The sequence below is a fragment of the Garra rufa genome, chromosome 1 (genome assembly GCF_049309525.1).
Source record: "Garra rufa chromosome 1, GarRuf1.0, whole genome shotgun sequence".
Classification (NCBI taxonomy): domain Eukaryota; kingdom Metazoa; phylum Chordata; class Actinopteri; order Cypriniformes; family Cyprinidae; genus Garra; species Garra rufa.
The window spans coordinates 14,090,391-14,117,988 of NC_133361.1; the positions used below are offsets into that span (position 1 = coordinate 14,090,391).

Genomic DNA, 27,598 nt, shown 5'->3' on the forward strand with positions numbered 1-27,598 from the left:
CAATTTTTGTTTCATCTGACCATAAAACAGAAGACCAGAAGTCTTCTTCTTTTTCCAGATGAGCATTTGCAAAGGCCAAGCGGGCTTTTGTGTGCCTTATCTGGAGAAGTGGTGTCCTCCTTGGTCTGCGTCTGTGGAGCCCAGCAGTGGGCAGTGTCTGTTGGACTTGAGATGTTGCCACCAGCAGAGCCCAGATTCATCAGGATGGCCTTGGTGGTGATCCTTGGATTCTTTTTTACCTCTCTCACTATCCTCCTGGCCAGCACAGACGTCACTTTTGACTTCCGACCACGTCCTCTGAGATTTGTCACAGTGCAGAACGTCATGTATTTTTTAATAATACTTTGCACTGTAGACACTACAACTTCAAAACATTTAGATATGGTCTTATAGCCCTTTCCTGACTTGTGAGCAGCCATAATACGCAGCCGCAGGTCCTCAGTGAGCTCCTTTGTCTTAGCCATGACTGTCCACAAACCAACAGCAGAGAGCTTCTGTTTTCACCTGTTGAGTTGATTAAAACAGCTGTTCCCAGTGAATCAGGGTAATTAGGATGCTTTAGAACAGCTTGGACTATTTGGAATGGTATAGAACTTTGGATTTTCCCATAGACTGTGACAGTTTGCAAAGGGTATGAATAATTGTGGACATGACACTTTTTGTTCAAATGTAAATAAAAGATGAGTAATATTTTTTTTCCACAATGATCATCTTATTATCTTTTGGGAGAAGCCTGTGTCATTTTCGGACAAAAAAATTAGCTGGTTAAATAAAACAAACTTTAAGTCAGAATTTGCCAGGGGTATGAATAATTTCGGGCTTGACTGTACATGTAGGTTGGCCTGGAATTCATGGCCTGTAATTTGCTTATGCTGGGTAGTATTTCCCACAATGCATTGGTGCGGACTGACCTGGCGTGCCTCCGCGTGGCTCGTGTTGTTCTCTGGGGCCGGGAAGCTGGAACAGCGGGAACAGACTAAGCGTGTGCCAGTCCATATCATTGTTGGGGTTGAACTCACTCTTCTCACGCGCCGGAGCATTTCTTGGGCTATATGTAAAGCGCAGATGATAGCTGACCTGAAACATACGAGATCAACGGTTGTTTAGTAAATGGTCTTTGTAAAATGTGACTTAACACTTCATGTAATTATTAGAGGGTCAAATCTTCAAAGTAACATGAGTGTCTTGATTACTGGAACAATAAAAATGTAATTATTGTGGGGTTTGAAACTACAACTTTACGTTTACAACAATACAAACAGACAGACAGACATTTAATTGTGATTATATATCACTAACTATATAAAAAATAAACATTATTCAAGACACACTCATATTTGACATATTTTTAAATCTCACATTTAATAAGTACATGATATTTAATGTGAGATTTAAAAACAACAAAAAATTTTTTAAAATGAAATAATAATTATAATTATAATAATAATAGTAATGGTTACAAATGTGTCCCAAAATTGTGATTATATATGACAAAGACTATATAATAATAATAATAATAATAATAATAATAATAATAATAATAATAATAATTACAATCTTTATTAAATAAAAACAATACACAATTGCTAACTGTAAAACGAAGAAATCAAGCCTTATAATAATAAGAAATATTTCTGTTGTAATATTTCATAGCAAAATAAAGAAAACTTATGTTAAAATTATGTAAAACGTAATAATAATAATAATAACAACAACAACAACTATTAAATATATTATTGTTATTAAATATTAATACTGGATATAAATTATTAAATTAGACAAAGTAATTTAATTGAAAAGTTCATATGTAATAATAACTATTACATTTATTATTATTATTTGTTATTAAATATTAATACTGGACATTACATTTTAAATATTAGACAAACTTATTTCACTAAAAAGTAAAGAAATTGTGTTCAATAATTTAAAAAACTAAATAAGAAATATTTAAATTGTAAAAATTTTACTGTAAAACAATTTTTTGTAATATTTACTGTAAAATAAAGAAATTTAGTTTATAACAATAATAATAATAATAATATGATGATGATGATAATAATTTAATATGCAATTATAATAATTAATAACAACAACTATTAAATATATTATTGTTATTAAATATTAATATTGGATATAAATGATAAAATATCAGACAAACTAATTTCATTGAAAAGTTAATATGTAATAATAATATTAATAATAACTATTACATTTATTATTGTTGTCATTAAATATTAATATTGCACTTATTAACATTACATTTAAAATATAAGAAACTCATTTCACTTAAAAGTAAATAAAATTCAATGATTAAAAAAACTAAATATGAAATATTTAAACTGTAAAATTTTTACTGTAAAAAAATTATTCTGTTGTAATATTTACTATAAAACAAAGAAATTTAGTTTGATAATATTAATACCATTGTAATAATTTGATATGCAATAATACTAATAATAATAACTATTGTATACATTACCATTGTTATTAAATAAAATACTAGAACAATATTTCATTGTAAAATAATCAAGTGTATAATAATTATAAAAACAAAAAAACAAAAAATAAATTTCACTTGTAATATTTCACTGTAAAATAAAGACATTTTGGTAATAATAATAATAATAGCTAAATAAATATTTCTATTGCAATATTACATAGTAAACATTAGACCATTTTACTATGAAAATACTGAATATTTAAAAGTACTAAGCATATAATCATAATGACAATTTTTTTTACAGAATATATATTAAAATAATTCTGTTGTAATATTTAACTGTAAAATAAAAAAGTAAATAATAATGAATTATTTTTTAGAATAAATGTAATACATTGTTGTTGTTGTTGTTGTGGTTATTATTATTTTAGTAGTATTTATCATTATAAATCAATAATAAATTGTGCAACCAACCTAATGGTTTTTGTCCACTGAAAAGATAAATCTCTAATGTCTCATCATGTGAATGACTGACAGACAACTTGACACGAATGGACTGAACGCACAGCCTTGTATTCATCTGAATAAAATTCAATTCAGCATCGACAGTAAATGTGATATTTATATTTGACAAAATAAATCAGCCATCTAAAGAAATGCAGCTACTGGAAATTTGAGGCAACAATGTGACATTTATGGCAAATTTTTGGCATAAGGAAAACAGGTTTTTCTGTAAGTCATTCAGAAAACTATTCTTACGTTAACCGTTCAAAAAACATACATTTTATGAAGAATTGACATAGAAATGCAGGACCTGCACCAGAGTGATAAACTCATTGAACCCTGGCGTGAGCGAGGACTGAGAGCTTTCATCATGAGAGATGATGATTCACTCGTGTCCTCATGAGAAGAAACCAGACCGGCCCTCATCTCTCCATTAGCACATGGAGAAACCTCAGCAAGTGCATCTCAGAGCGGCTCAGACGGCTTCAGCCTGAACATTCAGTGCTTCATAAACACACGAGCAGGCAGCGGAGACATGAAACCAATATGGTTTGAGGGTATTTGCTGCTAAAGCACTAATGGTCTGATTCCTCCTGCTAGATTCAACTGCACTCTTGACTTCAGTGGAAAACAGGTTATTTTGTCCTCAAATGTTCACAAAAGAACATTTCCTTCAGGAACACTGGCTTTAAGTAATGGTTAGCATCACGAAACGGCACGTAAACGGGCAACTCTCACTAAAACTGACAAGAATCCATTTTATTTCACACCAAAATCAAAAGAAAAGTGATTTTGCATGAGCAAATCTAAGCTTATTTTTAGGATAGTTATCATTTTTGTTAGTTATTTCTCCCCGATTCTCATTATTGTAATAAAAAAGAGAGCAAGAGAAAGAGAGAATGATGCAAATAAAATGTAATTCGCCTTTTAATAACTCTAAAAACAGAAATAAAGTGATTTTCATTACTGTGTAAGTACTATAGTTAATAAATACCGTGGATTTTATTGCATTGTGTTTAAACCGCATTGCAAAACTAGCTTTATAAAAAATTTTTTACAAAAAACGTTTTACAAAAATTTTCTTTATACAAAATATAACTAATTTAGGAATAATATTCCTAATTATTATTATTATTATTATTATTATTATTATTTAATATTTTAACCTATAATTAAATGTTATAAATTAATTAAAATTAATAATTGCATTTTATTAATAATAATAATAATAACAATAATAATATACCGTTTAACTTTTTTTTAATGATTTAAACTGTTGAGCATGCAGTTTTACAGGTTAAAATAGCATTATTACTATTTTTAGAGTAGTAGTAGTATTACTAAATAGAAATATTATCCAAAAATGGTATAGTAAAATAAAGAAATCAAATGTTTAATAATAATTATTATTACTAAACAATAATGTTAAACAATATAAGAAATATTTCTGTCATTGCAATTCACTATAAAAAAAATCTAGTATTTAATAGTAATATTATTATAATATTAAGGATTTATTTTGTGACTGTATTACTAATATTAGTAAATAGCATGGGATTTATTGCAATTTAAATATGAGAGGACAATGTATTTAATATAAAATAAATTATTAGCTTTATTTTCTTTGTGAAAAATCATTTAACTTCATAACATTAGTCATAATAATTTAATATATTTAATTTATAATTAAAATACTTATATAAATAATAATAACAACAACAACAATAATAATACTTATTATTATAAGGTTAATTATTACAATCATTTTATTTGTGATTTTTTTTCTTAACAATACTAGTAACAATAATTTCAAATATTTAACTTATAATTAAAACACCTCTATACATTTACATAATAATAATAATAATAATAATAATATTATTATAAGTAAATTATTAGCTTAAATTAATTTAAATTAATTATTTTAAATTAATAATGCTGGTAATAATAATTTCATTTATTCATTTCTAAGTAAAATACCTACATACTACTACTACTACTACTACTCATCATTTATTATTATACTTATTATTATTATTATTAGCATAATTTTCTTTGTGAAAAAAATATTTTACTTAACAATACTAGTAATAATAATTTCATATATTTAATTAACCATCAAAATACCTACATAAATAACCATAATAAAAACATATTTATTATTAGTATTATTTATTATATTTATTTTTATTATTATTATTATTATTATTATAAAAAGCAAATTATTAGCTAACTTTTTGTGAAAAATAATTTTACTTAATACAAGTAGTAATAATTTAATATATTTAATTTATAATTTAAATACCAATATAAATAATAATAATAATAATAATAATAATAATAATAATAATAATAATAGTAAATTATTAGCTTAATTTTCTTTGTAAAAAGTAATTTAAATTAATAATACTGGTAATAATAATTTTAGATATTAATTTATAAGTAAAATACGAATACACTTAAAAATAATAATAATAATCTATAACTATTATTATGTAAAGTAAATTATTCGAGTAATTTTCTTTGTGAAAAACAAGTGTACTTAAAACTAGTAATAATTTAAATATAATATATTTATATTTATAATAATTTTAAATATTTAATTTATAAATTAAAATACGTTCATAAATAATAATAATAACTAAAGGCTAGTAAAAACTAGTAATAATAATAATAATTTATTACATTCAACTCAATTAAATTAAACATTAATTTACGTAATTAAAATACCTATATAAATACTACTACTACTACTAATAATAATAATACAACTGAACAAAACATTACTAAATAAAACAATATAACATAATAACAATATCTTTATGCTATATTGTTTTATTTAATAATGCAGTAAAATACAGTAACCTTACTTTACAAAACTCTACATAACGATTTGAACTGTTCATCATGCAGTTGATCAGGTTGATCTGGGCTAATAGCAGGATGTAAACAAGAAGTTGTTGATTGGGAAAGCTAATTTATTAACACACAAGTCAGTCTGGTCCGTGGCGTCTCACCTGCAGAGGAAGCGGCTCATCGTCGTGTGTGAATTGGTGCTCAAACACAATGGCTGCCAAGATCTTTCCAGACTCTGGGTCATTTTTCACAAACTCCTCAAACTGCTCCTCTGTTTCAAAGCCTTGCACTGGAAAACAAGAACAAGACACATGCTTAATGCCACACTAGTTACTATAGCTCATACTTAAACACACCAGACAGGAAGAAAACACCTAAAAACAAACATTTGAGCACCATGACAGCAAAACAAAGATTTCTCAGAAAAATGTAAATTGTTTATAATTTTCTATGTTCATACTGTTACATGCGATCAATTCAGTGAGCAGAAAGTTTAAGGTTTAAACTGATAAAAATAGACGAATCGATGAGAAACGCAACCCTTTAAGCAATCATATGAAACCAGGTGACCTTCAAAGCAGCTGTGTGGACATTGGCTCACTGTTTGACCTTTAAATAATTGATTTTAGGATTTGTCAGCCTACTGGAAACATATGTTAATGATATCACCATCGCTTTTTTTCCAAGAGAAAATAATGTTAAAAGGAAAAGCTAATGAGACACTAGGCAAAACTGGGAATTCAGCCAGGTCACGACTGGGATTTACCAACTAAATCCAATTAAACACACACACACACACACACACACACACACACACAACCGGCATGCTTTAGACTCCAACAATATCTGAACAAAAATGAAAAGTCGGCTATACTGTTAACAAAAAAAAGGAATGTGTTCAAGAAGCATGTAATTCTTTGGATTCTTTGGTACTTTTTATTGTTGCTTTATCGTTCTTTATTTACAAAAACACATCACATGAGGGTGAAAAAATAATGAAATTTTTCATATCTGGGTCAAATGTCTATCTAACATGTAAGCAGCTGGTCTCACATGACTGTTTGTTAGTTACAGTATCTCTCTTACAGCATCTTTCTTTGTGAAAACATGAGGCGTCGGTTGAGCCGGTTAAACCGGCTCAGAGAGAGCAACACCTGTCTCCTGTAAGGTTTGCAGGGGTCTGTCCCGTCCTGAACTGATCTCACCGCACCTGGAGGATCAACAAGCAAATCCAACATTCCTTTAAAACGAAGCACAACCAGGAAGCATCTGTGCTATATGTGTCAGTGTAAACACAACAGAGAGTTAATAACAATAAATAAGCAATAAAGCCACTTTTGAAGTCCTGCTGAAACTGATTATTGTCTATGGTTGAAATAAAGAACCAGCTCTAGTTCTGAAACATTTGAGTTTTTCAACACTACTATTAAAAAAAAAAAAAAAAAAAAAAAATTTGATAACAGTGTCCTTATTGTTAACAACCAAAAAAGTGAGCACACCCCTCACTTTTCAGCAACCACTTTAGAAAATCTTCTCAAGGGACAAAACTATAGAAATGAAACTTGGATATATTTTACAGTAGTCAATGTGTAGCTTGTATAGCTGTATAGATTTACTATGCTCTGAAAATAACTCAACATACAGCCATTTATTGTCAAAATAGCTGGCAACAAAAGTGAGTACACTCTAACAGCAGTATGTTTTTTAACCATGCAAAGCTAGTTTTAAGAGGTTTTCACCGATCGTCAGTGGCCGTTCTGCACTCATGAACCCGCATGAGAGCAGTCTCACCTTGGCCATTTCTTCTGCTGGCTCTGATGTCTCTAAACTAATTAAACATGAGATATTCGTTTTGGGTGAATCTAATGGGCAGTCTTTGGTCTCACTAATCTATTATTTGTTCCAGAGCAAACAGTTTTGGTAAAATCTCATCATTCAATGCTGTATATCAGATGGCTGTCTTTGTACTTTGGACTGAAATGAATTTTATACTAAATAATAGTAGTATTTAAAGGTGTTTAGTATTGAGGAACAGTGTGTGATCGTGATGTTGAATTTAGTTGTATTGTTCCGCCATTAGATGGCGACAAGAGAATGTTTTACGCGTCAGCAGTAAGGACTTTTATATTGAAAAATAAAACGGAAATTACTTTCAGTTTCAACATCAGCTTAATGCAGCTAACAAACGCACTGAGCAGCTCTCCAGTAGGGGTTCGATCTTCAACTGGCTGGCAAGCTGAGATTTGAATCCATGGTGGAAGGAAGTAGTTCTGCACAAAAGAGGGTTTTTAAAGACACTCTGTTGATGTTTCCTATGCATTTAAAGACTCGTCAAACTGTTGTATAAACGCAATATCACACCTGTAGACTTGAGATATGGGTGTATACTGGCAAACTGTGCTTACCTACGCCTGAATCACAGCAGTGCTGATATACAGCCATATCTCACACCTACTTGTGTGATATTACTCATATATATAAAGAGGTGGCTGTCTGGTGCAGTATAAACAACCTGGAGCACAACACGCTCAAAACTGTAGAGATGTTCGTGGACTTTAGGAGAAACTCTAACTCTCCCCCCACTCACCATCATGGATAGCACTGTAACAACAGTGGGTATGTTCAGGTTCCTGGGGACCACAGTCTCTCAGGACTTGAAGTGGGACACTCACATTGACTCAACAGTTTTACTCTGCCATTATCGAATCCATCCTCTGCACTTCAGTAACATCTAGTAATTTTGCTACCAATTTTGACCTCAGAAAACTACGTCAGCTAGTCCAGACTGCTGAGCGAATCACTATTACAACCCTCTCTACTCTCCAAAAACTGTACTTATCCAGAGTGAGCAAAAGGGCTGGCAAAATCACTCTGGACCACTCACATCCAGCACACTCCCACTTTGAACTGTTACCATCTGGTACACCCAACACACACACAGAAGTAGAGTGAGATCAGATGTCTGATATTTTTTAAATTTTCTGTTATCCATAGAGCATAGTAAATTCATAAAACTAAGCATGTTTCCTCAGAATGCCTTGTTCTCTGTATGTTAAAAGGTTTCAAGTGTTTGGATGCTCAATTAAGGTTCCTCAATGTTTTGTCATGATGTAGACAATGTTTGGTGTGAACTGTATGTGTGGGCCTGTTTTTTTACAAAATTCACATTCAAACCAAAATAGCCAACTTCCTGTTCCTGTCTGTCTTGATGAGAACAATACATGTACCAAGTTTGGTGACTGTAGGAAAAACTAACCCCCTTCCACTTTTGTCAGAAAGGTGCTAAAGAGTGCCTCCTTCATGCCCATTTATGAGCTTTTGCCAGTGTCTATCATTAATGCTGATGTGTCGAGTTTTTGGAATTTTAAACAAGTTAAGAGCCTCAAAAACACCTGAAAAGAATATTAAAAGTTTGACACGTTGCCATGGCAACAAATCCCTTAGCAGTTTTACATCAGTTGTGATTTGTCATTATTATCTGTTGAAGCAAATCAGATAAAAATAAGCATGTAATTTCAAAGCATTTTTAAAAGAGACACACTCCCTGTTTTCAGTTGGTGACGTTACAACTTTGACTCCTAATAGTCACATTCATGTGATCGGCATCATACAATGGAAAAACTCATGAAGTTTGATCAAAATCAGATAAAGGATGCAAATTTTACTAGGCACTTCCTGTTTCTCATTTTTCACCATAATTTTGTCACCTAGTCACGGCCAAACTGTTTGAGATATCAAAAATCCCTTCACAATTTAGCATGCCCAATGTCTTGAGATCATGTTGACCGAGTTTGGTGGTGATCGGATGGAGAACCTACAAGTATATCAAATTTCACAGCATGCGTTTTTCACAAATCTTAGAATAACCAACTTCCTGTTGGGAGGAGCTAATGACATGTAGTGCGAAAATTGTTCAGATCGATGAGTTCTATACGTGATAAGAGTTTCATATGTGTAAGTGCAAGCATGTGTAATATATAGCCCTCCAAATTTCAGGGGGTGCTTTAGATTCATTTTGCTCACAAACAAATGACCTATTTTTATTAAATGAAATAGTCCAAATCAGTCAAAATGATCCATCTGACATGGTCAAATGACTCAATGAATCAAAATGTCTACTGCATTATCAATAATCAACTTATTAACTCGGGGGGAGTTGGAGAATGAGCCTATTTCCAAAAAAGTGGAGTGTTCCTTTAATTTATCCTCAAGCCATTGCTTTTTTTTTTTTTTTGCACAAAAAAGAAATACAACACCAAGGACATACTGATGCATATTAAGTGCCGGAGAAGGCAAAAAGCCAGTATGGCTTATCTAAAGCCTCCACCAAAGAAAGATAAAACTTAGCCAAAGAATGCAAAACACAATATAATACAACTCATACAACAAACAAAAAATATGTCACGATAATACTAGTGATAAAACAACAAGCATTTCACAGTAAAATGAAAATACACTGAAAAATATAGAATCAACTAATTGCACAAGCTAGTTCATCAGCAAACCTCTTAAAACTCTTTTAAAGCTCTCTATTGAGGTGCATTGTCTCGCCACATGAGAAAATCTATTCCATATCTGCGTACCTTTAAATCTTATTGAAAATTGGCCTCCACATGTGGTGAAATTTGGAGGATGGAGATCCATTACCTGCCTAGTATTATGGGCATGAACAGCTGAGTTAGCTTTAAAGTATAACGTGAATTGGCCAGGAATCTTTCCTTCCGATAAAAATTATTTGTACATGAAAACACATATTTGGAAGATGTTAATGTCAAAAATTGATAAAATCTGCAATTTCTTAAATAGCGAAGCTGAAGATGTGTGTGAATCTGAACGAGCTGCTATCCTGACAAACCGCTTCTGGAGAATTAGAATTCTATGTAGCTTTGTTGGAAATGTGCTCCCCCACACCATGTTAGAATATGACAAATAGGGATAAATTAAGCTATAATATAGGGTACGGAGACATTTTGTAGTAACAAGATGGCTAATCCGTATTATACCAATTGATTTATTAATTTTGCCACAAACAAAGTCTATGTGTCCTCTCCAACTCAAACCTTCATCAATAATAACTCCTAAAAATGTTGTTGTTGTTAACTGAAGCATCTCAGTAGGCCCAATTTTAATTCGCGCTAGTTCTTTATGGTATGTTTTTTTGCCACTGAAAATAACAAAATTTCATTTCTTAATATTTAAAGATAATTTATTTAACTTGAACCAAGCAGTGTAGGCAACTAGGCCAATATTTGCATTGCTCATTAACGTACTAAAATGTGAATGTGAAAGAACAAGGGTTGTATCATCCGCAAATATGATGGGGGAAAGCACATCCGAAACACTAAACATATCATTTATATAAATGAGGAACAACAGTGGTCCAAGAATAGACCCCTGTGGGACCCCGCATTGTAGTTTAGCTTTATTGGAAAAATAACCCTTAAAAGAAACAAACTGTGATCTATTTGAAATATAACTTGATAACCATTTATAAGTGATATCTTGGAAACCATATTTGTATAATTTAGCAAGGAGGATATTGAGATTTATTGTATCAAATGCTTTTGAAAAATCCAAAAAAATACTGCAGGTGAACTCATTATTTTCAAGTGCAGAAATAACCTTATCAATAAGATGAAGTAGAGCCATATAAGCTGAATGATTTTTTCGAAAGCCATACTGGTGGTTCTAAAGAATCATATTAGAATCTAGATGAGAAATTATCCTTTTATGTATGATTTTTTTCTAATATTTTAGAGAAACATGGCAAAATAGAAATGGGTCTATAATTAGTAAAACAACAAGGATCATCAGCTTTAAACAAGGGAATGACTTTAGCAACTTTGAACTCATCTGGCACAACTCCTGTTTCCAGAGACAAAGACATAATATGAGAAAGTGGTTGCAGAATGGATTGCTTCACCTGTTTGACAAGGTATGCTGAAATATTGTCATGGCCCGCTGCGGTAGGTTTTAACTGATCAATGATGTCACTTACTTCATGGCCATCAATAGGTTTAAATGAAGACATAACAGGAAATGACCGATGGATAAAATCCAAAGGATTTCCATCACTATCTGGAATTAAATTGGCTAATTTCGGACCAATACTGACAAAAAAATTATTAAAATGTTCAGCCATTTCCTTTGGATTACTTAAATAGTCGTCACCATTCTGAAAAACAGAGGGTAAATCATTAGTAGCTTTCATCATGTCCATCTAGAAATGAACTGCTACTTAAAGCTCTGTAATTTCAGATAAATGATGTGTTTGCCTGAAAGCTCCTCATCTCAACTATCCCACAAGCCTTGGCTCGAAATGTCAAAATCAGTGACTTTCATTACATCAGCCCCGCAGCAGACTCTTTCAAAGCAGGATATTCAGTTAGCGAGTCATTTGTGAATATTACACAGCACTTTAACACCATCAAGCTGTTCATTTTACAGTCAAAGTTGAGGCATCAGATTATGGATCTCCTCGCTCAGAGCGACATGAGGAAGCAAACAGGGTTCGGCATGAGTCACATGACCACGACGCTGCCCAAATAGTCATTTATTACGTGACTCACCACCTGCATATTTCCCTGCAGGCTTTTATGACAGCTCATAAACACAAGCATCAGGACAATTCAAGGGTCGGACAGAGGCTATTTATGTTGGGGAAAGAGGCCATGAGGTTTTCAGTAGGGTCATGATGCTATTTATTCACAAAACCTCAATATACCCTTTTTATTTCTTTTTTTTTTTTTGACAGTGTAGGTAAAATACAACAAAAAATAAAGATCTATAACAAAATAAAATAAATATTTTATGCATGTTATATAATAGCTTTCTGGTTTTTGCCATTTTTGGACAAAAATAAATACGTTTTCTTTTTCCAACTTTTCCTTGTAGTCAGTTTGTTTCATGTTTATTTCATTTTTGACAGTATAAGTTGAAAAAAATCTATTTTTCTGCTATTATAATTTTTGTTGCATATATTTGCCGCTTTTTAATTTTTATAATTTCTTGACAGTATAAATAAAATACAAAATCAGAGCAGATTTTCCATGCAGCCAGCTTAATGCATGCATTATATTTGCAGTATATCTTTCTTTTTGTTATTTTTGACAAAAAAAAAAAAAATGTAATTAAATTAAATAAATAAATAAAATAACAAAAATTAAAATAAATTTCCTTGCTATTAGCGGATCTTCCATGCAGCCAATTTAATGCATACATTATATTTGCGGTACACATTTTTCTTTTTGTCATTTTTGACAATATTAATAAAAAATAACATAAAAGATAAAATTAGCAGATTTTCTGAAAATAAAATAATAAAAATCTAAATAAAATTCCCTGCTATTAGCAGACTTTTCATGAATCCAATTTAATGCATACCTTATATTTGCTATAAATATATATATATATATATATATATAGGTCATTATTATTTGGTCATTATTGACAATTTTAATTAAAAATAAAGAATACTAATTCTAATATATAAAATAAAACAAATTTACCTGCTTTTATCAGATTCTCAATGCAGCCGATTTAATGCATTTGTTATATCTGCGGTAGGCTACATAATTTTCTTTTTGTTATTTTTGACAATATTAATAAAAAAATAACAAAAAATAAAATACAATAAAAAATAAAATTCCCTGCTATTAGCAGACTTTCCATGCATCCAATTTGATGCATACGTTATATTTGCTGTATATATTTTTGTCATTATTGACAATTTTAATTTAAAATATAATACTAATATAATAAAATATAATATAAAAAAAAAAATATATATATATATAATAAAAAAAATTAAATAAATGTACCTGCTTTTATCAGATTCTCAATGTAGCCGATTTAATGCATATGTTATATCTGCGGTACATGATTTTCTTTTTGTCATTTTTGACAATATTAAAAAAAATAATAATAAATAAAATGTAAAAAAATGTAATAATAAAAATTTTAATAAAATTGCTATTAGCAGATTTTCCATGCAGACAATTTAATGCATAAGTTATATTTGCAGTATATATTTTTCTTTATGTCATTTTTGACAATATTAATAAACAAAATAACATAAAAAATAAACTATAACAAAAAATAAAATTTCCTGCTATTAGCAGACTTTATATATATATATAATTTTATTTTTGTCATTTTTGGCAATATTTAAAAAAAATATATTAAAACAATTAAATAAAAATGTAAAAAATGTAATAATAAAAATTTAAATAAAATTGCTATTAATTAGCAGAATTTCCATGCAGCCAATTAAATGCATGCATTACATTTGCTGTAAATAATTGTCTTTTTGTCATTGTTGACAATAATAATTAAAAAATAAAACATAATAAAAATAAAATAAATTATTTGCTTCGTCATGTTTCCATATTTTTCTGTCAAGTCAGTTTTGTTTCTTTTTATTTTGCTATTTTTAGAGACCATACAGAGACATGTGATAATGAGATCAGCCAATTATGCAAGCCAAACCAGACGTGCTAACCACTAGACCACAGCTCTGATGTGTCAGCTGTGTTCCTCAACACATTTCAATACTTTTAGCCCAAAAGCTCTCACCGCTTCTGATGCAGCCGGACAGACTCTGCTGCACGTCGTCGGTGATCTGCCGCACCACGCTGGCGTTTGAGGGCACGTAGGCCAGCTGCAGGCCCTGGTAGCACAGAGAGAGCGGCAGCTCGTTCAGAGGGAAGTTGTAGTAGTGCGTTGCATTAGGGTAGTTGATGAAGGACACCTTCTGCCGCAGGACGATCAGGATAGCTGAGAAGAGCAGCGGCAGAGCGATCTCCACCAGTGTGACCAGAATCTGACGCTTCTGCACATCGAGAGAAAGACGAAGTCAGTGAGTGGAAAAGAAGATGAGTGGACTGATGGAAGGGTAGTCGGAGATGCATGTATTAATGATGGATTATTATGAATAGGATAATGGTTATCTGTGGAGTAATAAAAACTTGAACAATATTTTGAATGCAATGTATGCTGCTTTGGATAAACGTGCCTGGCAAATGCATTGAATTAATTTAAATTAAATTAAATTATTAAACTTAATTTAATTTTCTTTGATTTTGTTTTTATGTTAACAACAAAATATTTTTATTCAAATAAAATATATGTATTTTTTTATCACAAAATTGCAAGTTAAATTAAAATGAAAACTGAAAATATACAATTTTACTCTAAATCGCAAAAAACTACAAAAACACAAAAATAAAATAAAACTAAAATAATCAGTAAAGTGACTGCTGCACTTTTTTGTTAATTAAAATAAAGCTAAAATAAAGCTAAAATACAAATCAATTAAAGCTAAATAAATAATAATAATAATAAATAAAAAAATTACAATCACTAAACTGAAAAGATAAAAATAAGAGGCAATTTAAAACCACATAACATTAGTAAAACATTAAATTAAAATGAATGGAAATATTAAAACAAAATTTTAAAAATAGATTTTAATATTTTTATTTTAAATAAAATAAAATTATTTTTGTTCATTAAAACAAAGCTGAAATAAAAAATAAAATATTAGATGAAGAACTATTAAAATATAACATTTTACTCTAAATCACAAAACTACAAAAACACAAAAATAAAATAAAACTAAAATTATTCTGGAATTGACGATTTTACAATTAAGTGATTGCTGGATTTTTAGGAATAAACTTCCATAGTTTAGACTTTTGTTATTTGTTTGCTTATTAAAATAAAGCTAAAATAAAGCTGAAATACAAATCAATTAAAGCTATTTAAAAATAATAATAATAAAAATAATAATAAAACTACAACTACTAAACGGAAAATATAAAAATAAAAAGGCAATTTAAAACCATATAACATTACTAAAACATAAAATCAGAGAAAAGATTTTTATTAGAAAGTTTTTATATTTTTATTTTAAATAAATAAAAAAAAACATTGGTTCATTAAAATAAAGCTGTAATTAAAAAATACATTTTTAAATTTTAGATGAAAATCAAAAATAACATCACTAAAACTGAAATAAATAAATTAAAGCTAAATAAAAAAAAAATAATAAATGAAAATGAAAATATAAAAATAAAAGACAATTTAAAATCACATAACATTATAAAACATCAAATAAAATTAGAAAAACATTAATCTAAATGAAAATGTAAATATAAAATCTTACTCTAAATTCACAAAAACTATAATCCTTATCATTAAAATGAATTATTAATGTGGTAAAACTAATAAGTTTACAATGAACCGATTGCTGCATTTTTATGAATAAACTTCCATAATTTTGATTTTTACAATAAAACAAAATATTTTTATTTATATAAAAAATAAAATAATAATATTTTTGTTAATTAAAATAAAGCTGAAATAAAAACCTTTAAAAACTTACAAATAGGAAATAATAAAAATAAATGTAAAACTTTTAGGAATAACAACACTAAAACTGACACAAACAAATTAAAGCTAAATAAAAAATTTATGAAAAAAAAACAAATAAAAATATTATGAATAGGCCATTTAAAATGACAGCTTTACTAAAAAAAAAACAAGGAAATATTAAAACAAAATAAATAAAAAAAATCACATAATTTACAAAATCTAAAAAATGAAATTATGCAAACTACAAAAACACAAAAATAAAATAAAAAAACTAAATAAAATAGTTAAAATTTTTTTCACAGAAAAAATTATTATTTTTGTGGTGAAATTCATAATTTTACAATACTACGCCACAGCTCTGAAATGTTATTTTTAAATGTATACTAAAAATAAACTTCCATAATTTAGCTTGCCAAAATATTTCATTTATATTAAAATAAAATTAAACCGTAACATTTATGAAAACACTTATAACAACATAAAACAAAAATTGCCACAAAAAAATATACATATTTTTTCTTTTTCTTTTTTTTGCATAGATTTGCTGTTTATATATTTTTATTGTTTGTTGCATAGATTTTCTGTATTTATTTATTTTTTTTACATTTTTGGCAGTATTACAACTAACATTTAAAATAAATGTAAAATTATTTTAAATAAAAAATGCTACTTAAAAATATAATTAACATATAAATCAATAAATACTAAAATTATTGTGTTGCCACAAAATTAAAAAATTATTAAAAAGTAAAATATATATATATATATATATATATATATATATATATATATATATATATATATATATAACAAATGAATTTTTTGTTGTTGTAGCCAATTTTTTGCATAGATTTGCTGTATAAATATAAATATTTTTGTTAATTAAAATAAAGCTAAATAAAAAATAAATGAAAAAACTAATAAAAAGATTATGAATAGGCCATTTAAAATGACAGCTTTACTAAAACAAAAAAGGAAATATTAAAACAAAATAAAATAAATAAAAAACAAAACAAAAAAACACATAATTTACAAAATCTTCAATAAAAAAATGACCTCTGAAATAAAAAAAATAGTTGTGTTGCGCAAACAATATTATATATATATATATATATATATAAAAACACACACAAATTCATTTTTTTGTTGTAGCCATTTTGTTGCATAGATTTCCTGTTTTTTTTTTGTTTGTTTTTTTGGCAGTTAAAACTAAACATTAAACATTGACATTAAAACTAACATTTCTAAATAAAAAGTGAAAATGCAAAGTGAAATGTAATCAACATATAAACAGATTTTTTAAAAGATTTTTTCGACTTGATGGTTGCACCACCTTGATACTAAAATAAAACAACGTTATCACCTTCAATGTACAAGCTTCCTGTTTGTATTAACAGGTGAACTACTCATATTCACATCGCAAATCTAGTGTCAACAAGCCAATGTGTGAGCAACTATGATCCCACAATGCACCTGAGGGCTTAATCTAGATCGATGGAGAACTTCAGACCTCTGATCTGGGTCAGAAAGGCAGCGGTGTGTGCCACAACGAGGCATGAACGGCCCAGTCTTTACGCCTCCGCTGGGCTTGGGTTTCCTAGCAACAGCTGGAGCCCAATAGAGTGCAAACAGCCCTCTATCAGAAGGGAATTGGGACGCTTCCCGCAGCACTCGATCCGGCTCATTCGACTGCTTAGAAAGCTCACGTCTGATAGACTTCACCTGCACACCAGCAACACAAGACGGCAAGTGTGCAGAGCAAAGGTCTGGCATAATAAGAGGCAAAAACACATGCAAAGCGGCATTAGACAGAGCTTCTGTTGTTTTGCGTTTATAAAAGAGAGTCTCATATCTAATCTAAATAAGGGAGAAGTCATTCAATACAGCCATGGTAAATCACTACAGCGAATGAGGTCAAAGAGGTAATCATTAAATTTGACTCCACGCCTTTGTTTTGCTTGAGCTTGAGCTTGAGCTCTTTTATCCGCTGCAAACTAGTTGACACATTTCCTTATTTCCTTAGGATGGTAAATGAGATTTGATTCTGTGTCTTGCTGTTTGAGGGCAAGATTGATAATTATTTGAACTCAAATATAGATTTGAGTCATTCCAAAGGGCTTTTCACACTTTGAATAGTTAACCTAGAGTCCTTTTTAATCATAATCCGGTGTTATCTTGTTTCATATTTCACATTGTTCTTACTCAGGTATTTAGGTTTCACATTACATTTGTAAATCCTGGGGTTTATAATCTTGTTTGAGCATTTACAAGATTAACTAGATCAACAAAGACTAACTTTAGGTTGGCTTTAGAAAGCCATAGCTTGAAAGTTTAAAGCAGCTGTAAAAGCTTAAAGTTTTGACATTTATATAGATGATTAGCATGTTGCTAACAAGTTTCTAGCATTATTAGCAAGTTGCTAACTTGTTTGTAGCATGATTAGCACATTTACATGTCATTTGCATGACTGACAAGTTACTAACATGTTTCTAACATGATTTGCAAGTTATTAGCATGCTATTAGCATGTTTCTAACATGATTAGCAAGTTATTAGCATGCTATTAGCATGATTGGCAGGTTTCTAGCATGTCATTAACATGTTTCTAACATAATTAGCAAGTTATTGACATGTTATTAACATGATTAGCATGCTGCTAGCATGTTTCTAACACATTAGCAAGTTGCTAACATGTTTGTAGCATGATTAGCACATTATTTACATGTCATTTGCATGACTGACAAGTTACTAACATGTTTCTAGCATGATTAGCAAGTTATTAGCATGCTATTAGCATGATTAGCCAGTTGCTAGCATGTTTCTAGCATGCCAATAGCATGTTTCTAACATCATTAACAAGTTATTAGCATGCGATTAGCAGGTTTCTAACACGTCATTAGCATGTTTCTAACATAATTAGCATGTTATTAGCATGTTGCTAGCATGTTTCCAACACATTAGCAAGTTGCTAACATGTTTGTAGCATGATTAGCACATTATTTACATGTCATTTGCATGACTGACAAGTTACTAACATGTTTCTAAAATGATTAGCAAGTTATTAGCATGCTATTAACATGATTGGCAGGTTTCTAGCATAATTAGCAAGTTATTGACATGTTATTAGCATGTTATTAGCATGATTAGCATGCTGCTAGCATGTTTCTAACACATTATCAAGTTGTTAACATGTTTGTAGCATGATTAGCACATTATTTACATGTCATTTGCATGACTGACAAGTTACTAACATGTTTCTAACATGATTAGCAAGTTATTATCATGCTATTAGCATGATTAGCCAGTTGCTAGCATGTTTCTAGCATGCCAATAGCATGTTTCTAACATCATTAACAAGTTATTAGCATGCGATTAGCATGATTAGCAGGTTTCTAACACGTCATTAGCATGTTTCTAACATAATTAGCATGTTATTAGCATGTTGCTAGCATGTTTCCAACACATTAGCAAGTTGCTAACATGATTCTAGCATGATTAACATATTATTTACATGTCATTAGCTTGACTGAGAAGTTACCAACATGTTTCTAGCCTGATTAGCTAGTTGTTAACATGTTGCTAACATGTTTCTAACATAGTTAATGTTACTTGCATTATTAGCATGTCATTAGCAAGTTGTTAACATGTTTTTAACATGTCATTAGCATGTTTTTAACATGATTAGCATGCTATTAGCATAATTAGCAAGTTGCTAACATGATTCTAGCATGTTATTAGCATGTTTCTAACACAATTAGCAAGATATTAGCATGGTATTAGCATGATTAGCAAGATATTAACATGATTAGCAAGTTGATCGCATGTTTCTAGCTTGATTAGAAAGATAAAAAGTCATTAGCATGTTATTAGCATGTTACTAGCATGATTAACAAGTTGCTAGCATGTTTCTAGCATGGTTAGTACATTATTTACATGTCATTAGCATGACTGACAAGTTACTAACATGTTTCTAACATGATTAGCAAGATAATAATAAGTCATTAGCATGTTATTAGCATGTTACTAGCATTATTAACAAGTTGCTAGCATGTTTCTAGCATGGTTAGTACATTATATACATGTCATTAGCATGACTGACAAGTTACTAACATGTTTCTAACATGATTAGCAAGTTATTAGCATGCTATTTGTATGATTAGCCAGTTGCTAGCATGTTTCTAACATGCCATTAACATGTTTCTAACATCATTAACAAGTTATTAGCATGCAATTAGCATGATTAGCAGGTTTCTAGCATGTCATTAACATGTTTTTAATGTTTCTAACATAATTAACATGTTATTAACATGTTGCTAGCATGTTTCCAACACATTAGCAAGTTGCTAACATGATTCCAGCATGATTAACACATTATTTACATGTCATTACCATGACTGACAAGTTACTAACATGTTTCTAGCCTGATTAGCATGTTGCTAGCATAATTGACATGTTACTTGCATTATTAGCAAGTCATTAGCATGTTTCTAACATGATTAGCAAGTTACTAGCATGTCATTAGCATGTTTCTAATATGATTAGCAAGTTACTAGCAAGTCATTAGCATGTTTCTAACATGATTAGCAAGTTACTAGCATGTCGTTAGCATGTTTCTAATATGATTTGCAAGTTGCTAGCATGTTTCTAGCATTATTAGCAAGTTGCTAGCATGACATTAACATAACTGACAAGTTACTAGCATGTTTCTAGCATGATTAGCAAGCTACTAACAGGTTGCTAGCATGATTAACATGTTACTAGCATGACTGTAGTTGCTAGGCTAGGCTAGATAGTTAAATAGATTAGAAATTTTAGATAGAATGGAGGTTTGAATGGATTAGAAATAGTTGATAGAAGTGAAGCTTCATTTAGGATTCTGGCAGTTTACATTTGAATTTTGACAGTTGGAGTTTGAATAGTGTTGGCTCATTTGAATATCCCCTCAATGTAAGTCTATGGGATTTTTATGATCTCTAATCTTCAGTTTTATGAAAACTATAAGTCTGAAGTGAGATCAGTCTGAAGAGCTGGCCTGAGTTTGGTGGTTCTAGCTTGAAAGCTCTAGGAGAAGTAGCGTTAGAAATGTAGTCTAAGATGTATAATAATAAAAAGCTCAAGCCAGTCTAATTAACATTAAGCAGATGAACAAAACATGCTCTGGTTGTTTTAATTCTTCTTAAACATGCTCAAAACACTGATGTCTGTGACAGTAGGAAACATGAATGATTAATGGGGCTAGTCTGAAGGAAGTGACATATTTGACATTTCAGCATTGCATTTTTTCCACAAACGGCAGCAGAATTTGTGGGCTTTATAACCGAGTGTTAACTTATGATTTCTGAAGGTTTTACGAGGGAATTTAAGACCTTTCTGAGACCTGGTAAAGAAAATTAAAGGAATAAATCCAAGGGAAGACAACAAGTCAATACGAACACAATAAGTAAGAGTCAGGCTAAAATGTTCTCCTTAGCAAACATCTCAAGATTTTTTGAGAAGCACAATGACATGAGATAAGACGACCTGTTTTTTTTTTTTGTAAGAAAACAATAAAAAAGTAAATAAATTAAATTAAATTAAACAAAATAAAGTGAGTTTATGTACACTACCAGTCAACATTTTTAATGTTTTCTAAAGAAGTCTCTTCTGCTCACCAAGCCTGCATTTATTTGCTCCAAAGTAGGCCTACAGCAAAAACTGTAAAATTGTAAAATATTTTTACTATTTAATATAACTGCGTTCTATTTGATTATATTTTAAAATGTAATTTATTCCTGTGATTTCAAAGCTGAATTTTTAGCATCACCACTCCAGTCTTCAGTGTCACATGATCCTTCAGAAATCATTATTATTATTATTCTGTTGGAAACAGCTGAGTAGTATTTTTTTTTTTAGGTTTCTTTGAACAATAGAGAGTTCAGAAGAACAGCATTTATCTGAAATAGAAATCTTTTGTAACATTATAAATGTCTTTAACATCACTTTCGATCAATTTAAAGCATCCTTGCTGAATAAAAGTATTAATTTATATCATTTATTTCCCCCCTAAAAGTATAGTGTATAGTGTTACAAAGGTTTTTTATTTCAGATAAATGATCTTTGGATCTTTCTATTCATTAAAAAAAATCCTGAAAAAAAAAAATGTACTCATCCGTTTTAAATATTTATAATAATAATAATAATGGCAATACTAAATGTTTCTTGAACAGCAAATCAGCATATTAGAATGATTTCTGAAGGATCAAGCAATGGTGCTGAAAATTCAGCTTTGCATCACAGGAATAAATTACATTTTAAAATATATTCACATAGAAGCTGGTTATTTAAAATTGTAATATTTTTTCACAATTTAACTGTATTTTTAGCCAATTAAATGCAGCCCTAGTAGACACAAGACTTCTTTTAAGAATAAATTGCATTTTAAAATATATTCAAATAGAAAGCAGTTATATTAAATAGTACAAATATTTCACAATATTACTGCCTTTTCTGCATTTTTTGATTAAAGTGTTATGAAATCTTTTTACTTTTTCCCAAATTCCATTTTACTTTTTTCAAAATTCCATTTCTTTCCGTTTTACTTTTTCTAGACTCTGTTTTAAAGTTTAAAATATTTTTTTTTAATCAAAAAGCATGTAAATTTAACTAAAACCATGAAATGTACTGTACAAAATTTAACAGCGATTTATTAATACTTTAACAAAAATGTTATTTTTAAGTGCCTATGAAAAAATAAAATTCAGTGTTTTCCATTTATTTTCTGAATTCCATTTTAACGCTTTCATTAAATTTTAAGAATCAAAAGCATCTCTGAGTAATTGATATTATAAAAAGCTAATTTGTTATTAATTTATTTTGTTCTCTTTTTAAGAAATACTGTGTTGTGCATTTACATTTTTCTAATAAATAAATACTATATTATGGAAGTTTTGGTTTTTCTTATTTTTGGGGGAATAAAATGTTGCATAAAATCAAGATAACTATACATGAACAAATCCCTCGGTAAAAACCTTCAGGATTTAGACAGGAATACAAGCGTAAATTTTGGTGTGTCCATGTGCTACTGAAGTGGAGATTTATGGCTCAGTGTAGAAAAAAAAAATATTTCAAGAAAACAGCCTTAAAAAATATGTATTGTAATTGAAATCTATTGACACAAATAGGGCCCTAGTTTATGATTAAAAGGATGATTTAAGGATGCTTAGATATTTGTATTAGAAAAGACAAAAATACTGTTTTTCGCAGTGCATGCAGTATTATTGCTATAAACACTATGCATAACCATGCAAAAGTTTGGGGTAGATTTTCTTTTGTAATGTTTATGAAAGAAGTCTCACACAGGCTGCATTTAATTGGCTAAAAATACAGAATGAAATGTTAAATTGTGAAAAATGATTACAATTTTAAATAACCAGTTTCCATGTGAATATACTTTAAAATGTAATTTATTCCTGGGATGCATTCTGTCAATTTTCAGCATCATTACTGCAGTGTCTTCAGTGACACATGATCCTTCAGAAACCATTCTGATCAACTGATTTGACGCTCAAGAAACATTTCTGACTATTATCAGTGTTGAAACAATTGAGCGCTTAATGTTTTTGTAGAAACCGTAGTAGATATTTGTTCAGGATTCTTTGATGAATAAAAAGTTCAAAAGAACAGCATTTACTGAAACATTATAAATGCCTTTGGTAACACTTTTGATATATCCTATCTTTTTGCGGCTTAATATTTACAGACATGAGTCCAAGTTGTGTTTTAAGTGTACTGACCTAATTTTGATATATTCATGCAAAATTTGGCAAATTCTGTGACATTCGGCGTTATACAGTATATTTTATTTTTATGACTAGATTCTGTGATTCCATGAACTTTTTCTGCATCGCAGAAATAAAAAAACTGGGGAAAATATTGTTTTTTTTTTGCAGTGCATGCAGTATTATTGCTATAAATACTACAGTATGCATCACCATTCAAAAGTTTGGGGTAGATTATTTATGTTTCTAAAAGAACTCTTTTACGCTCACTAGGGCTGCATTTAATTGGCTAAAAATACAGGAAAAACAGTTAAATTGTGAGAAAATATTACAATTTAAATTAACCAGTTTCTATGTGAATATACTATAAAATGTAATTTATTCCTGTGATGCAAAGCTGAATTTTCAGCACCATTACTGCAGTGTCTTCAGTGTCACATGATCCTTCAGAAACCATTCTGATCAACTGATTTGACGCTCAAGAAACATTTCTGATTATTATCAGTGTTGAAAACAATTGAGCGCTTAATGTTTTTGTAGACATTGTGGTACATATTTGTTCAGGGTTCTTTGATGAATAATAAATTCAAAAGAACAGCCTTCTTTAGTGACAATTCTGATACATTTTATTCTTACTGACCCCAGTTTGTCAGTGCCTTAAAGCCCTCATAATGGGACATTTGTCTAGAATCATGACAAAACTGAGCTTGCAACCATCAACAACCATCAATCCTTAAATATAACATGCACTCTTAAAAATAAAAGTGTTTCACAATGCCATAGAAGAACCTTTTTTCTCGAAATGGTTTCATAAAGAACCTTAAACATCTGAAGAACCTTTCTGTTTCACAAACGGTTCTTTGTGGCAAAAAGAAGGTTCTTCAGATGATAAAAAGGCAAGAAAGAGATGGTTCTTTAAAGAATCTTTGACTGAATGGTTCTTTGTGGAACCAAAAATGGCTCTTCTACGGCATCGCTGTGAAGAACCTTTTAAAGCACCTTTATTTTTTTAAGACTGTACATAAAACTTTAAACATTACAACTATAAGCCAAAATACTCACTTGCTGAATATAGTTCTTCCATAGAAGCAATCTAAACTGCTGCCCCACGGCCATTTTCAGATTCACAGAGCTTCACAACCTGGACGAAAAGAAAGTGAACGTCGGGTCACTGCACAAAATCTTTAGAGAAACTTATCAGAGCTACTCCAGGAATTTCACATCAATTCTAAGTTTGTAAACAAGAGCGTTTCGCAACTCCGTCCTGAGACGACAGAGAGCAACTATAAGACTCGAGTTTCCCATAAGAAACAAGAAGTTCAAAGAAATATTTCACTTTTGATTGCACAATGTGATCAGACTACTGTAAGTAACCTAAAGGTTTTTTGTTTTTCTGAAACTTACTTGAGGCGAGACACTGCAGGTGAATAACATTATGTGCATGTTCTAATATTAGAATATGTTTTACTTTTTTTTTACAACTGCAAGTTTATATCTATAAATTCAGATTTGTTTTTTTTAAATATGGATTGTAATTGAAATCTATTGACACAAATAGATAAACTGTTATAAAAGAGACACCTAACAGTGTCTTCTGGGTGTTTTCTTTCCACGCGTCTGAAAAACACTTTATGAAAATGCAAAAAGCCCAAAATCTCAAACTTGACAGGCGCATGAAAAAACAGCGTTTTAACCCTTACACCGCAAAAAATGCTTTTCTTACTTAGATTTTTTGTCTTGTTTCCAGCCAAAATATCTAAAATTTTGATCATTTTTAGATATTTTGGCTGGAAACAAGTCAAAAATATCAGAAGAATAACAACGTTGTAAACGGTAAAACTGTTTGAACTACAAACCAATGTGTTCATAATTAAGATAATACATCAAAATAATATTGTAAGACACTAGTTTGCAATATCTAGCAGCAAAACAAGCTGTTTTGTACATGTAAAAATAGCTAGAGCTCACTTAATTTTGACTTGTTTTTACTGAAAACAAGACAATATTTACTCGTCTAGAAAATCCTTCTCGATTTAAGAATTTTTAAGATATTTTGGATGAAAACAAGTCAAAAACATCTAAGTAAGAAAAGCATTTTTTTTGTAACCTAAAGTTGTTCCAAGTTTCTTTCAGCGAAAAGTTGGTAACGAAACATTTGATAGTATGTTAATAATAAATAACTAAATATTTAAAAATGACTGTAAAATATTCAAATGCTTTTTAAAACACTTATTCATCATTTCGTCTTCTAACATGTATAAAAATATATAGCTATTAAGATAATACATCAAAATAATATTGTAAGACACTAGTTTGCAATATCCAGCAGCAACACAAGCCGTTTTGTACAGGTAAAAATAGCTAGAACTCACTTAATTTGGACTTGCTTTTATAATATTTTCTCGTCTAGAAAATCCTTCTCGATTTAAGAATTTTTAGATATTTTGGCTGGAAGCAAGTCAAAAATACAAGTAAGAAAAGCATTTTTTGCAGTGTAACCTAAAGCTGTTCCAAGTTTCTTTCAGTGAAAAGTTAAAACTGTAAAATATTCAAACGCTTTTTAAAACATTTATTTACTTATTCATCATTTCGTCTTCTAACATGTATAAAAATATATAGTTATTCACATATAAGTATTGTTATTTTATGCATTTCGGTTATTGTATTTTATTGCTTTATGGCTTATTTTTCAACGCTGATATCGGCCGTTTTCTGTGAATGTGCGCGACTTCCGGTTCATTAGCTGTTGTATGGAAATAGCCAGAAACAAGTCAAAAATATCTACGTAAGAAAAGCTTTTCTGCAGTGCAACCTAAAGCTGTTCCAAGTTTCTTTCAGCGAAAAGTTGGTAACGAAACAGTTGACGCTAGCCATAGACTTCCAAAGTATGAAAGTCAATGGCTACCGTCAACTATTTGGTTCAAACATTCTTCAGCAAAATCAAGAAACCATGTCAAACAGGCCAAATTAACCACAAATGAAAGGAAACAAGTCGTCTTGCATTCCAACATTCAGATTAAAACATAAGTAGTCCACTAATGTAAGCTATTATTGTGAATTATGAGCTTTCCTCAAACACACTTCTTGGTATTTAGGCTAGGTGACTATTTGGCACCTGTCATCGTTGCAACACAATAATAAATGTATGTCATTATCAAATGGTTAATATTACTGACGTGGCAGTGACATAATATCGATGACAGAGCTTTTGAAGCCTGTTTGTCAGTTAGAGCCTCGTTAGTTGCTATTCTAACATTGTCTGCGTTTATTTATGTCGTGTTTGCATTGAAATCAAAGCCGTTTTCTATCAAACGTGCATTTTGTGTTTTTGTCCGTCGCGCGGACCCGTTTCCTTTAGCTTGAACATTGCAAACATCTTCTGACTGAGTCCAAAACGTGTTTATTAGCCTAATTCCGACAGCAAAACACAAAGAAAAGGCGCACACGCACACGCAGGCGCATCAACACACAACACAGCTCACCTTTCAGTCGTCTATCAGTCCCGCATAGCGCTCGAACAGCGTCTCTTTCAGTCGAAAAGCATTGGATATGTGTTCGCGATCAGCTTGGCTCGGATACGGACGCGTTCCGTCGGGAATTATCACTCATAAGGGCGATAATAATGTGGACGATGATGGTGATGACATTGCAGCGCAGCGGCCGTG

General features: G+C 30.2%; 1 protein-coding gene across 1 annotated transcript in view; it reads right to left on the bottom strand.

Moving 5' to 3' along the window:
• abca3b (ATP-binding cassette, sub-family A (ABC1), member 3b) overlaps positions 1–27,598 on the bottom strand; it is an 89,229-nt gene extending 61,631 nt beyond the window's left edge. Inside the window, exons 1-5 of the mRNA XM_073836343.1 lie at positions 27,416–27,598; positions 24,996–25,074; positions 14,378–14,633; positions 5,965–6,092; positions 912–1,077 (exon numbers count right to left, since the gene is read on the bottom strand). Coding sequence (XP_073692444.1) covers positions 912–1,077; positions 5,965–6,092; positions 14,378–14,633; positions 24,996–25,049 — 604 coding nt within the window. The 5' untranslated portion in view covers positions 25,050–25,074; positions 27,416–27,598. The remainder of the gene's footprint in view (positions 1–911; positions 1,078–5,964; positions 6,093–14,377; positions 14,634–24,995; positions 25,075–27,415) is intronic.